The sequence below is a fragment of the Haliaeetus leucocephalus genome, unplaced genomic scaffold (genome assembly GCF_000737465.1).
Source record: "Haliaeetus leucocephalus isolate CR32 unplaced genomic scaffold, Haliaeetus_leucocephalus-4.0 Scaffold2, whole genome shotgun sequence".
Lineage (NCBI taxonomy): Eukaryota > Metazoa > Chordata > Aves > Accipitriformes > Accipitridae > Haliaeetus > Haliaeetus leucocephalus.
This window is the reverse complement of record NW_010972438.1, coordinates 2,539,900-2,554,388: the sequence shown is the minus strand read 5'-3', so window position 1 is coordinate 2,554,388 and position 14,489 is coordinate 2,539,900. Positions and strand designations below refer to the sequence as shown.

The 14,489-nt window shown below is 41.3% G+C and overlaps 1 protein-coding gene across 1 annotated transcript; it reads left to right on the top strand.

Annotated features, from left to right (window-relative positions):
* The first annotated feature begins 2,105 nt into the window (after positions 1–2,105).
* LRRN1 (leucine rich repeat neuronal 1) lies at positions 2,106–5,190 on the top strand. The gene has a single exon (XM_010570442.1). The coding sequence runs from the start codon at positions 2,332–2,334 to the stop codon at positions 4,480–4,482; it is 2,151 nt and encodes a 716-aa protein (XP_010568744.1). The 5' UTR covers positions 2,106–2,331; the 3' UTR covers positions 4,483–5,190.
* Positions 5,191–14,489: the final 9,299 nt, after the last annotated feature.

The window sequence follows — 14,489 nt, the reverse complement described above, 5'->3', positions numbered from 1 at the left end:
ATTTTAAAACTATTTTTAAAAGCTGTATTTAGTTTTATTATTGTCGTGGTTTAACCCCAGTCAGCAATTAAGCACCACGCAGCCGCTCACTCACTTCCCCCTCCCCCAGTGGGATGGGGGAGAGAATCGGGAAAAGAAGTAAAACTCCTGGGTCGAGATAAGAACAGTTTAATAGAACAGAAAGGAAAAAACTAATAATGATAATAACAACAATAATAAAATGACAATAATAATAATAAAAGGGCTGGAATATACAAATGATGCACAACGCAATTGCTCACCCCCTGCTGACAGATGCCCAGTTATTTCCCGAGCGGCGCCCAGCCCCACTCCCCCCAGTTTCTATACTGGGCATGACATCACACGGTATGGAATACCCCTTTGGCCAGTTTGGGTCAGCTGCCCTGGCTGTGTCCCCTCCCAACTCCTTGTGCCCCTCCAGCCTTCCTGCTGGCTGGGCATGAGAAGCTGAAAAACCCTTGACTTGGTATAAACACTACTTAGCAACAACTGAAAACATCAGCATGTTATCAACATTCTTCTCATACTGAACCCAAGACATAGCACTGTACCAGCTACTAGGCAGACAACTAACTCTATCCCAGCTGAAACCAGGACAATAATTTTACATAGTAATATCTTTTATGGGCTTTGGCTAGGTTGAGGCTTCACTATGTTCTAATTGAAAAAGACGCTATTTCCTGCTTTCTGCTATTACATTTTATCATTGTTATGTACTCTGTCTCAGATAGAGCACAACTTGATTATTTTGGTTACATAAAAAGACAAAACTTTTGTTTGAGAAGTTTCAACTGCAAGCATTAGAGCATGAGATTTACAGCATCGCCTCAAATTTCAAGAGGTCTGCTCTTTAAATCCTCATTCAGATTTGTCACATGCCTGGCTCGCATATGCTTTGTATTTAATTCAAAGCTTGTTGAACACATGCACTAACCTGTTTAACCTTCAATGTGAAATACTGTAAAGGTGTACTTTTATCTGCCAATATCAATATGCACAACGAGCCAAGAAAAATATAGCTAGGCATGTGAAATCACCACCACAAGCACGCAGCATCACCATCACTGAAGCAACATACTTCTGAACTGACAGACAGGCAGCTGTTGTATTTAACAGCACAGGCCCCAAATTGCACATTTTTACACATACACATACAGAACCTCTCAAAACTGTATCCATGCTTTTTACAGCAGCAGTGATAGGTTTGCAGATAACAAACTGTTTCCCAGAGCTTACTTCTTCAATAAAGTGAGAATGAGAAAGATTTTACTCAGAGCTTAGATTTTCCTTGAATATGTGTTTAAAGACCCACAACACAACAGATTTTCCGAGGTACATTGGACACTGTTGGGTTACTTTAAACGTACTCTTCCACGAATAACTTCAGGCTAAAAAGATATAAATTGTGTGGTTTACACAGTAATTTGCAATTGTGGTAAACAATTCACATATGATGCACAATGCAGCACGAACAGCTAAAATAAGGACAGTACATTCATTTAATCAAATTTACTGTTATTGTTTGGTGCTTAGCTGGATTAAATCTAAGCTGTTATCTGGAACTGATTTGATTAACTTGGATGAATTTTGGCAAAGTTTGTATGTGTTCGGCTTGAAACTTATAAACCAACATCTTCCTGAGCCTTAATTCCACACACCTGAAATCCAAGCCTCAGGGACAGCTCTGGCACCCTGACTCCCACCAGGATTGTGAACACTCGTTTGAGACCTAGCTGCACTTGCAAGCATATCCTCGATCTTTAGCATTTCTCGAGCCACTCAAACAAATATTGCAGAGTAAAACTGAAAGGTAGCCAAAAGTTTTATTTTCAGATGACTGCATACATTGTTACAGTCACTCACTTGGGAACTATCAGAGAGTTTTCTCATGTAAATCTCAAGTAGAAGAGGGTTCCAAACCCTACATAACTTAACTATACCAGATCAGGATTTTCCTGAGAGAGATGACTGTTAAGCAATGATTGTTTTCAGATATTTTTCTTTAAAGGATGCAGAAATTAAGTACTATATGAACTGCGTATGAGATGAGCATGACATATACCCTAATCTGTTTTCAGGGACATCTTCAGACACTGATTTGCAGAAGACTGTGGAACACAGAGGAGCAGCTGAGAGTCCTCAGACCATTTCTTGTCTTCTCTAAACTCAGAAATTCGTCTTTCACCTTCTGGATGTCCAAGCCTTTCACCATAAACTTTAAGCTTTACATTTTCTGCCTGATAACAAATCACCCTCTCAATCTGTTGTTATTTTAAGGGGCTGGGGAGCTGAACTCAATAGCTGACCAGCATGGCGAAGGTTAGAGTTGTTTTAACTGTTTGCCAGTTGGTGCTAGAATTGCTACTGACTTCTTTAACCGAGTCTTCCATACAGAGTAACGAATGTCCACAGCTTTGTGTATGTGAAATCAGGCCATGGTTTACACCACAGTCGACATACAGGGAAGCCACGACAGTTGACTGCAATGACCTTCGATTAACAAAAATCCCCAGCAATCTTTCTAGTGACACTCAAGTCCTTCTGTTACAAAGCAACAACATTGCAAAGACCACAGATGAACTCCAACAGCTGTTTAATTTAACAGAATTGGATTTTTCACAAAATAACTTCACAAGTATCAAAGATGTGGGGCTCTCAAATCTCACTCAACTTACTACTTTGCACCTGGAGGAAAACCAGATAACGGAGATGACCGACTACTGCTTGCAAGACCTTTGCAATCTTCAGGAGCTATATATAAATCACAACCAGATCAGCAGCATTTCTGCAAATGCATTCTCTGGCCTGAAGAATCTTTTGAGATTACACCTCAACTCCAACAAATTAAAGGTTATTGACAGCCGTTGGTTTGATTCTACTCCTAACTTAGAGATTCTCATGATTGGAGAAAATCCAGTGATTGGAATACTAGATATGAATTTCAAACCACTCTCAAATTTAAGGAGTCTAGTTTTGGCAGGTATGTATCTCACAGACATTCCTGGCAATGCCTTGGTAGGCTTGGATAGTCTTGAAAGTCTTTCCTTCTATGACAACAAATTGGTAAAAGTTCCTCAGCTTGCACTTGAGAAAGTTCCAAATTTAAAATTCCTGGATCTCAACAAAAATCCGATTCATAAAATTCAGGAAGGTGATTTTAAAAACATGCTCAGATTGAAAGAGCTTGGAATCAATAATATGGGAGAACTCGTTTCGGTTGACAGGTACGCGCTGGACAACCTACCTGAACTTACAAAGCTTGAAGCCACCAACAATCCAAAGCTGTCTTACATACATCGTTTGGCATTTCGCAACGTTCCTGCCCTGGAGAGCTTGATGCTGAACAACAATGCCTTGAATGCAGTTTACCAAAAGACGGTAGAGTCCCTTCCAAACCTGCGTGAGATCAGTATCCACAGTAACCCGCTCAGGTGCGACTGTGTCATTCACTGGATCAACTCAAACAAAACCAATATCCGTTTCATGGAACCTCTGTCCATGTTTTGCGCTATGCCTCCAGAATACAGAGGACAGCAGGTGAAGGAAGTGTTAATACAGGATTCAAGCGAACAATGTCTTCCGATGATCTCTCATGAGACCTTCCCAAATCACTTAAACTTGGACATTGGCATGACAGTGTTTTTAGACTGTCGGGCTATGGCAGAACCCGAGCCAGAAATTTACTGGGTCACTCCTCTCGGCAATAAAGTAACTGTTGAAAGTCTCTCTGACAAATACAAGCTGAGTAGTGAAGGCACCTTGGAAATCTCTAACATCCAGGTTGAAGACTCTGGGAGATACACCTGTGTTGCTCAAAACGTAGAAGGGGCCGACACAAGGGTCGCTACTATCCGGGTGAATGGAACGCTTTTGGATGGTACTCAGGTTCTGAAAATCTACGTTAAGCAAGCCGAATCGCACTCGATCTTAGTTTCTTGGAAAGTTAATTCCAACGTCATGACTTCCAATTTAAAATGGTCATCGGCCACTATGAAGATTGACAACCCTCACATTACGTACACTGCTAGGGTCCCGGTTGATGTACACGAATATAACCTCACGCATTTACAACCGTCGACAGATTATGAAGTGTGTCTAACTGTGTCAAATATCCATCAGCAAACACAGAAGTCTTGCGTTAATGTTACAACAAAAAATGCAGCTTTTGCGCTAGATATTTCAGACCAAGAAACCAGCACTGCCCTCGCAGCAGTAATGGGATCCATGTTTGCTGTCATTAGCCTCGCCTCCATTTCTGTTTATATTGCAAAAAGATTTAAGAGAAAAAACTACCACCACTCATTGAAAAAATATATGCAAAAGACCTCTTCAATCCCACTGAATGAGCTCTACCCCCCACTTATTAATCTCTGGGAAGGTGACAGTGAAAAAGACAAGGATGGTTCTGCAGAGACCAAGCCAACCCAAGTCGACACATCCAGAAGCTATTACATGTGGTAACTCAGAGGATATTTTGCTTCTGGTAGTAAGGAGCACAAAGACTTTTTTGCTTTATTCTGCAAAAACGAGAAGTTGAAGACTTTTGTATTTTTGACTTTGCTAGTTTGTGGCAGAGCGGTGAGGACAGGTGGATATTTCAGAATTTTTTAGTATAGCGTATCGCAATTGTTTGACACAAATGGCAGCTTCACCTAGCTTCCAATTCTTTTTTTTTTTTTCCTTTTTTTAGTTATTTGTGCTAAACTTAATGCTGTTCTAACTACAGTGCTGAATAAAATTAATGAGAGGCTGGGGTTACCCTGTGATTCAAAAGTAGCACAACCCCATTCTTCTGAAGCCATCAGTAGAGTACAGTATCTTGCAAAGCTAACATACGGTTTTGAAACTGCATTGAACTAGGTTTGTAACACTGGTCTAAGGACTCGTACACTGAGAAAAGCAGACCTTGAATGATGTTAGTTGACTGTACTGTAATGTTGTATCAACTGATTTGAATGTTTTTGACTTTGAACAATGAGTTTTCTTGTTTTCTTTTTATTTTTGTAGTAGTTGAAAAGGCTTAGGTAAAGCTAACAGGCAATAGAAATATGTACATCCAATTTTTTAATGTAACAGACTAAATGTTAATTGTTCTCTTATTCTTTTTATTATATTTAGTAGACACTTTTGAAGAATACTAGAGTTTTGTTGTGTTTAAATCACCGACACATGGTGTTTAATGAAGGCAGAGCTATAATAAATTTAGTTTTGTTCTGATTTTTTATTTTAGAAGTCACAATAATGTATTGGGTTTAGATGTCACTAGTTTGACTGGTGATCATGTTTTGACATAAAATATATCCAAAATGTTGTATAAAAATATTGTGGTTTTCTTCTTGATGGAATTACGTTTCAACAAAGTTCCAATTTTTTTTTGTGTATGCATTTATTTTAATAGCAGTGTTTTCTCTGCACTGGATGCAAAAATATTGAAAATAATTTAATCAGAAAAATGTATCGGTATGGCTTTTGGACTGTAAGTCACATGCAGAATCAAAACTGTTTGGCATAAGGTACACAGCAAAAATAATTCACAGAGTATGTAACAAAACATTTTCCTTTTTGTATACTTTTCTGTTTACATTCTGAGCTAAGATATAAATGAAGCTGACATTTAGCTGTCATTACGATCAGTTAGGACACAAAACAACAACTCAGTGCTACCAAACTGAAATAAAACAGTTGAATCCTGGCATATACTTAAAAAAAGATAAAGTGAATTGGATTAATGTTCCTTCAAAAGCAGAAATTAAGATAGCTAAAACTAACAAGAAAGTAATAAGTTTGGGTCCAGTACTGAACTGTATTTTTCACAGGCTTAAAATTAACCGGTACTCTAAGTATTTTACTGAATTAATATGGTAAAAGTGCAAAACCTCAGAAAGCAGTGGTGTTTCTATGTGTGCACTGGGTATAATATAAATGCATAATTTACAGTTGAACCTACAGAAGCTTTGTACGTTGTCTTTTCTGAATCCATGGAAGTTCTCTGCAGGGACAAGTCACAAGCAGGGTGGGTTTCTGGTCAAGTACGTGGTTACACTTACACTAGATACCTAATCAGCAAGCACAGAATTTTCTACACTTTATGACCACTATCAATGTGCAACTTTTTAAATGTTTTTACATACCAAATACGTTCTTGGTAAGTAAAAGTTAATTGTTAAAATAATGGATGTGCCTGGGTTTGGGGGTTGAAGTTTTTTAACTCACTAGCTTCTCAAATATATCAAAGACCCCCCCCAAAATTTACAGATAGCTTCAAACTTCTTTTTCCTCTTCAGCCAACTGTCTAAAAGTGAAAAAGTTATCAGCATAGTTTCACTAATAAGCTGCTTTGGTGCAAAAACTTCAGTACGTCTCTTGGATATATGCCTTGTTGATCTTACATTTCAACATAAAGCTGAGTGAAGCTATTAATTATGCATTTAAATCAAGTACTTATGCTGCTATATACAATCTTTTATATGTTCCTGAGATCTCATACATTTTTAATCATGTGACAGTTAGATGTTGGGATTAGGCAAATGTCTTTTGATCAAGGAGAAGTAACATGGTGGAAGCATTTATTTGTCACCTTCTCCCATATTTGTTTTTAATGTTAATGGAAAATTTCTTCTTGCCTTCTTCTCCAGAAGAGCTTCAGAGCAATAATTATCATCTTGTCTATATGCTATTCTAACCTTAAAACTGCCTCTATTATTATAGCAGGCATGGTGAATTAAAACTGAGATCTCTTGCAGTGAAGATTCACTCTACTTTTTCCAGAGAAGAGGACACCGAGGACAAGGTTGACAGAAATTACGGCTTCCAACTTGTATGACATCATAAAATTGTCCTTAGAAAGTAACGACTTGAACAGGTGTCAGAAGGTGCAGAGCAAGCCCCCTTCTCCATCGTCATCTCCTCAGCTTCCTGCAGCACTTGTACAGCTGTCCCGTGAATACTCGCTAACGAAGATCACGCAAAGCCCACCGGTCTCTGTGGTGGAGACAGACCACACCGAGAACTTCGCTCTGCGCGTGTGGCTGGATTTGTTTTCGCCCGGCTATCCTCTGCGGTTTGGGCAGTTTCAGAAACACAGTGACTGGCAATAAGGAAGGTGGCAGGGACACGTGGCCTCGGAGGAGGACAAAGCAGCGCTCGGCAGTTTGATCAGCAATCGCCAACAGCAGCTGGGGGGTACGGGAAGGAAAGCGATGTTTAACATGTTCCTTTCCACTGGGGAAATAACGGGCCTTTTGTTCCCTGCAGACCTATTTGGCAGTTTTATGTCATTTGTTACCATTTTAGAGCAATGCTGTTGAAGAACAGCGGGAGAAAATGGCTTTGTGACAGCCATACACTTCTCCAGGACGTGCTGATCTGCAGTATTTCAGGGCAGCTGATGCTGCTGGGACTCCAGGAGAGAGAGAGATGCAGGTTACCCGGGAACAGCTGAGCAGCAAGAAGCACCTAATTAACGCAGTATATTCTGCACACAGAGCCACCAGTCATAAGTATTTTCAGCCTTGTAATCCGACCCCTTAGAATTCTGTAGAGATCCTCTGGAAATTTAAGATTTTGCTAATAAAAGAAAAAAAGTGGGTAAAGGGATTAAGCACTTGTGGCATGTAATCTTAGTGAATAACCTTCAACCTTGTGCCACCAATTTTGTGCTTGCAGTTTATTGTGAGCAAAAATAAAAATACTCTGCCTAATTGCCTTCAAAATGTATTTGCATCCACTGTTCACTGAAGACAAAAAACCACCCCCAGTTTGTTCAGAATCAGAGACTGAGACTGGCCACTTTAAAAACAGGATGGGAAAAAACATTGTTATCTTTCATTTGACTAACAGTTTAGAAATGCTGTGTAAGAACAGATATTTCATACCCAACTAAACTTCTGCAGTGTTACTTCCACTTGGTTGCCCAATAATAAAATATTTCAGTCCCCTGAAGAGTAAATAGCTCGCTCAAGTGTGGTTTGCATTATTCCAGCTAAATCCACTTTTCATTTCCTCACTTAAATCATAATATCCTATTGGACCGAGAGAGGATATTTTCACCCACGAACCAACTCATACTGGACGTGGTCTTGGAATAAAGCGCACAAATACACCGATACTTTCATAGAGCTTTCATGGATCTGCCCTCCAGCCCTGCCTTGTGAGCATGTACTCATTTAGCTGCCAACAGTTTGGACCACTGGTTTCATAAACGGGTTAAAACTGGAAAGAGGTCAGCTCATCTGAGGTCCACTGAGAATTGCATAAACTTGCCCTATTACCACTGACAAGCTGGGATGTAAGCGATAAAATGAGCATCTTTTGGAGTTCAAATTGGGCAACTCCTTTTGCTTTGTGCTGGCAAGCTTGAAAACAAGACTGAGGACAAACCACCGCAATAAAATTCCCGAAATTAAGTGGGATAAGCAGCTGGGGGCTACTTCTGCAACATCTCCACCACAGCCGATGCATCCTGTATGGGAACAGGACAATTCACTTGGGGCCTATCTCTATCTCTTTCTAATCATCTCACCATCCTGCAAAGCATCGCGATGGACGCGTGCACCACGGGCGACTCGTGGTGGAAAAGCACACAGGCATATGGGACGGGTGCCAGAGGAGCTGTTTCCCAATCCGCCCAGCACACAAGGAGTAGCTGTTCGTTACACTGTGATCCCGCGCCACGACCCACCACTGAAATAAATGCCATGAATTTCTGCTGCAACTGGAATTTGCCTTCTCACGCTCACCGTGCCGACAGCACAACCGCTGCAGCCCCAGCGCCCACAGCGACGGAAACCCCGAGACCGAAGGGCAAGGTGAATGTGCTACCATTGAACTTCTTTCTTCAGGAAAACCCAGAGTGCCTGAGCTGGAGATATCAAATGCTGTTAGACACAGCCCTTGTTAAAATACCGGCACTGTGTCCCTGCAAAAAAAAAGATACTACCGCTACCAAAACCCCTAGATAACATTTCTTTGCAGTGTCATACAGAAGAGAATGTTTTGTGTTTCACCTGAACTGTCAACCTTTTAATCTTCTCCTTTTCTGCTCTTTCCAACTATTGCTATTTTTTACATTTGAGAACTTTTATCCACCCCCTCTCATACGTTTGCTCTGTAGCCAGCTTCTCCCTGGTCTCATCCTGCCCCGTGCCCTTCTGCCATTCAAGGGCAAATCCTTTACAGCCTTGGTCATCACGAGATCTCAAGAGATTACACAAAAGGACTTTTAATTTGTACTTAACTTTGCAGTTACCTGTTTTCTCTGCCAACCTTCTCCCCTTCACCTAATTCTTACCCTGTTTTTCTTTCAGCCGTTTCCCCTTGGAGACCTCAATTGCTGTTGCCTGTCAGTAAGAGTCAGATCAAGGATGCGATTCCAGCAGGCAGCGTTTCGGCGCTGCCCTGCCGCCTCCCCATTTACTGCTAATGCACAGAACTTTCGCTTCCACTTAGCAAACCCCCGAAATGTCTTCCCATGTCTCTCTGCTCCAGTTCTCTACCCGCCCTTATTCGTGAGCCCATGATGACCCTCTGTTATGTTTTCTACTGGTATGAAAACAACAAAAGACTAAGTTTTTCTTTTTAGTAAGGTAAAGGAGATTTAACATAAAATTTGTACTATTGTATATTTATGTCAAGTAGACCAAAGGAATGCTGAATCATAATAAAAGCGTCGTAACAATTTTTGAAATACATGAAAATAAATACTTTGGAAAACTGGAATTGGTCATTAAGTAAAATTTTCAAAAGCAACTAAATGACTTAAGAGCTTACATTTAATTAACTTCAGTGGTACGTTAGGTTCAAAATGAGGTAAATGAGATTTTTCTCGACTGCGTCTGGAAGTATTAACTTTCCTTAAATTCTGAGCAGCTGTGAAACATTTTCTGTGGAATTTGATAACACAGATTTTTTTCAAAAATCACTTCAAACCATAATTTTTATATCAGTTATGGGGGTAGGGGGATGAGATTTAAATCCTGTCATCCTCAGTGGAGTTACTGATTTGCAGTGATCTGAAGAAGGTCTACATCTTCAAAAACTGCAGTTCCAGGTTTCTGCTCACAACTAGAGCAAAAGTTCTTGGCAGGTTTTTTAAACAGTAGCTTTTCCTACTGCAGCCTACTCTGCTGGACTTGATTCCAAGCAGGAATTAATGTATCAGAAAAGATCAGGGTGGGAAACAAAGGAGATCAATCACTGGAGTATTGCCTACTTTCAGTTTTGGAACAAGACCATTTAATGCGAACAACCCAAAGACTGCCGTGTGTTTAAGGACTGTGCAACCTAATAATGCAGGTCATTTACAAACCCACTGCTCTAAAAAATGAACAAGAGAAAGTGTTCATGACTAATTTTTTTTGTTTCAGGTATGAAATTACCCTTTTATCCTTCATACTCCACTTGAAGAGTTCTCTATAATGATTAAAAAAAAGGATCCTACATCCTATACTCAATTACATGTTTGTCTTTCACTGCAAATCAAAGCACACCCAGGGAATACAGATGTACAGCCAGCTGCTGCAGACTGGAATGAATGCTATCAGCAAGACTAGGAAGAAAAAAACCCAATCCACACGTTTGAAGTTTAAATGGCAACACATCATTCACGTGGCTACGTACTGAGGCTGCCATGGCACGCACCTCTGGAAGTCACAGTCCGTAACCAGTAACAGATTATGGATGTATGTTACCCTTTTTCTAAAAAATAAACATGTTGTCACCTATTTCTGTCAAAAGGTAGAGCAGTTTTTGTTGGGGTGGCTCTTAGAGATCTGTGCTCTGCCCAGATGCCAAATACTCTGCGAACTGCTAAAAATCACAGTGGGTTAAAATTAAGTAGTCATGCAAAGCAGCGCCTCAACTCTGAGCACTCCCACGGGAGGAAAGAGACCTTGCTCCTAACAGAGCAACACGAACATCCTCAGCTTTTGCCTTTGTTGTATCACCAAAACGGAAGACTTACCCAATTTCCCCTGAATTTGATCAGGAGCACACTAATACAGCCAGACAGTCCCCTGGGAGTAGGGCTGGATGCGGCCACGCTGCTAACAGCGAAGGCTGCACAGCATCGCTCTCCACACACGCCACGATGTCGAGTGGGGCCGGGGGCAGTTCTGCTCACCGATGTCCTTGGGACGGCATCCCACGGCCTGCAATAAACCTGGATGTACCTGCTGCATCCATGTGCCAGCACAGTCCTGGGCTGACATTTTCCAGAGGACAAGCGCTCCCTCCCCATGCTGGGGAGCTCCAGTTCACTTCAGGAGTCAACCGCTCAGTATTTTGTTCTCCTTGCTGCTCCGCAGAGCTCTCCAGTGCCTCGTTTGCGGCAAGCCGTCCCTCCGGGAGGTTGGTGCTCTTCAGTGTACACTATTAAAACACTCTGCAAACATGCAACTGAATTCAGCTTCAAAATATTACTGCAGGGAAAAGAGAACTATATAAGTAGATTAAGGCCAAGAGGTTTGGGTCCCTAATTTCATTTCTCTGGATACTGAGTTTTCCAGAGTATTTAATGTTCAAACGCAGCTGCTGCGACACCTCCAGTGAGGTGGATATAATTCATATTGTTCATAAATAAAAGACCAAGTTTTTCTGACCTGCCTCACACCCCAGAGGAGCTCTTGCCCGTGGGAGGCCAGGATCTGTTTCTAGAGAGCACCATTCACCCGCCCGAAACTTCACAACATCTTTGTGCCGCGCTCTCCAGCCTCACTGCCTGCGCACCTTTTGGCTTCCAGACACAAAGCGGAGGCCCAGCTGACATGAGAGCAGCCCCCTTTTCCATGCAGACTTGGGCAGGTCCTACTGGGAACAAACCCATTTGAAAAAGTCATGATGCAATGCTGTCACGGGATGATCCCATACAAAATGCATGCACTAGGCCAGGTTGGATGGGGCTTTGAGCAGCCTGCTCTAGTGGAAGGGGTCCTTGCCCATGGCCAGAGGCTGGAACTAGATGATCTTTAAGGTCCCTTCCAACCCAAACCGTTCTATGATGAGCGAACGGTGGAGAAACGATGCTTACACAGACTGCCAGTAGCATTTTCTTCCAGTGCAACTTTGATAATTTAGTAATTCTCCTTTTTTGGTTTGATTTCTGTGTACTACATAGTTTATATATAATATACAAGCAATGGCTTATAGAAAATTGCAAAACAGACTTTCCATCCGTAGCAGTACTGACAAGAATCACAGCAGAACTGAGACATCCACGCTTGTATGAAAGCTGATGCGGTACCTGCTAACACCAGACAAGCACTGAAGAGAGATGGGGCACTGGTCAGCAGGTTTCACAAACAAAAATAGCAGAAAACCAGCAACACGCAGCAATGCTATGTTCTGGACCTCACAAGTATGCTTTAGGGCCCACTTTTACATACTCTCCCACTCCGGCCAGAGTCCACTCCTGTCCTTTCTGAGCCTTTCCTGGTCTTCTCTCCTAACACACTCCAAGTCACAGTCCACCACAGCCAGCAGCCAGGTCCGATCTCCTTACCCAGCCCATTGCTTTTCGTCCAAGTCTTCTCAGACCACCATCCACAGCTTCCCCTTCTCCGTCCTCCCTCCTGTACGCTAGGCATTCTCCCTCTCTAGGATGATCCACAGCAACAGAAATATTTCTCTTGTTTAAATGGGGGTGGGACTGCTACCATTACCCTGTTGATGAGCAAGCCAGAAGGATGTAGCTCCTGCACCACAATAAGCTATCAAGACTGGGAATAAGCTGAAGATTAAGGTCACAAAACACGGACATAACATTTAACGTTCCATAAATGGAACAACAAAATGCTCCTGATTTCTAGGAAGAAAATGTCTCTAGAAGAGATCTTGCCCAATTTCTAGAAAGATACTCTAGATATTCCCAGTAGGTTTGTTAAGGGAAAGAATGAACTTCTGTTCAAGGAGCTGGTCCTAAACCAAAACAGTATCTACAGCAGTACCTTGGTACATCATAGCCATTTGTGACACACAGATGTAACATTGGGTTGTAACTACTTTACAAAGCCCCTTAGCATTTATGAGGGTATCTCTGCATGTGTAGGCAAGAATCCATTCTGACGAAAGTAAGTAGAACCTAAAAAATGTACAGAAGTGGCAACAGAGATGCCTTCCACCATGCAGTCACTGGCAGGAAAAACAAAAAGCAAATGGGAGTACATTTCTACTTCCACTCTGCCTTACCTCTTTCTTTCGCCCCAGAATGGATTATGTACATACAGCAGATCATCATCAATTTTACCACTTCCCTCTCCTGTGCTGAAACAAAAACATGGTTGTTTTGACGTAGCTCTGTAGAAAAAGGCATCAATAAATGTATTACTGACAACATCATCTCACTGGTTTGACTCATATCATCAGTTTAGCAAACTTCTGCCAGTTTTTGCAGGAAACAGAGTTGAACTCCAGCACTACGTTCCAGGAGACTGTGTCTTAATCTATATAAACTGCAGAATAAACCATAGCCTAATATTCTGCTGATCAAAATACACAAGAAAGGGGGAAAATCACAGTATGAGCATCTGCACAGCCTCATATTTGTACAATTACTGAACAGCGCTTAGTCTGAGAGTGAAGCCCGGCAGAGTACACAGCTGTTCCTCCCCCTACTCCTCCTCTACTACTGAAGGCGGGAGCAGAAACATTAGACGCAGCAACTTTTCAAGACTGACCTAAACATATCTTGGAGAACAATTAAATGAAGGTGCAGATGTTTAAGTGCGTTGCTGAACAGCACTTCCAATGAGCTTCTTCAATGGCAAGAGCTATTTAAGGCTATTTGCAAGTCCCTAAACGGCAGATTAAAATTGGTTTTGTGGAAAATGATGTCGTTAGCAGTTATTGTACCGCTCCCCATCCTCCCCTAGCGTGAAGCTTTGCTGTCACACATCACATGGGACTAATGTTAGAGAAGTGGTTTCCGTGGCTTCCAAGTTCTTTCATGTCACAGCTAAAGCTGATAGTGGAACTAGGAATGTCCAAGGTTATTAACCGCAATGAACTTTTTCTGAACTAAGTTTATCAGAAAAGACTGGGAGAGTTATGCTCCAGCTTCAGTTATATTTTAATGGAGTCTGGACACCTAATTTCCCATGGAACAATTTGAAAATCCCATCTCAAAAGAATTTTCAGTTAGTTTGCTTTCACCAGTGATTCATTCTCCTTCACGTAATTGTAGGAATTGAACTTACACAAGGTCTCAGATCCTTATCTTCTTGAAGTCAATAAGGACTGTACTACTTCTATAGGTAATAGTTCATTTCCACAGCCTTCTTGAACTGTCTTTGAGAATTTATATAGGAGAGTGCCTTGATAGACAGAGACTAGGAAAAAAGCAGCAGAAAATGTACCAAAAAAAGACATTACAAACCATGTACAAGTGCATATTATTTCTTTCTAGTCCTTTCCTGTTCTCCTCTCTTGTTTCTTTCTCCCCTCTTCAAAATTTTAACAAAGCATTATTGTTTTTC

Coding starts and splice junctions, on each gene's coding strand:
- LRRN1 (XM_010570442.1), top strand. CDS start 2,332: ATGGCGAAGGTTAGAGTTGTTTTAACTGTTTGCCAGTTGGTGCTAGAA.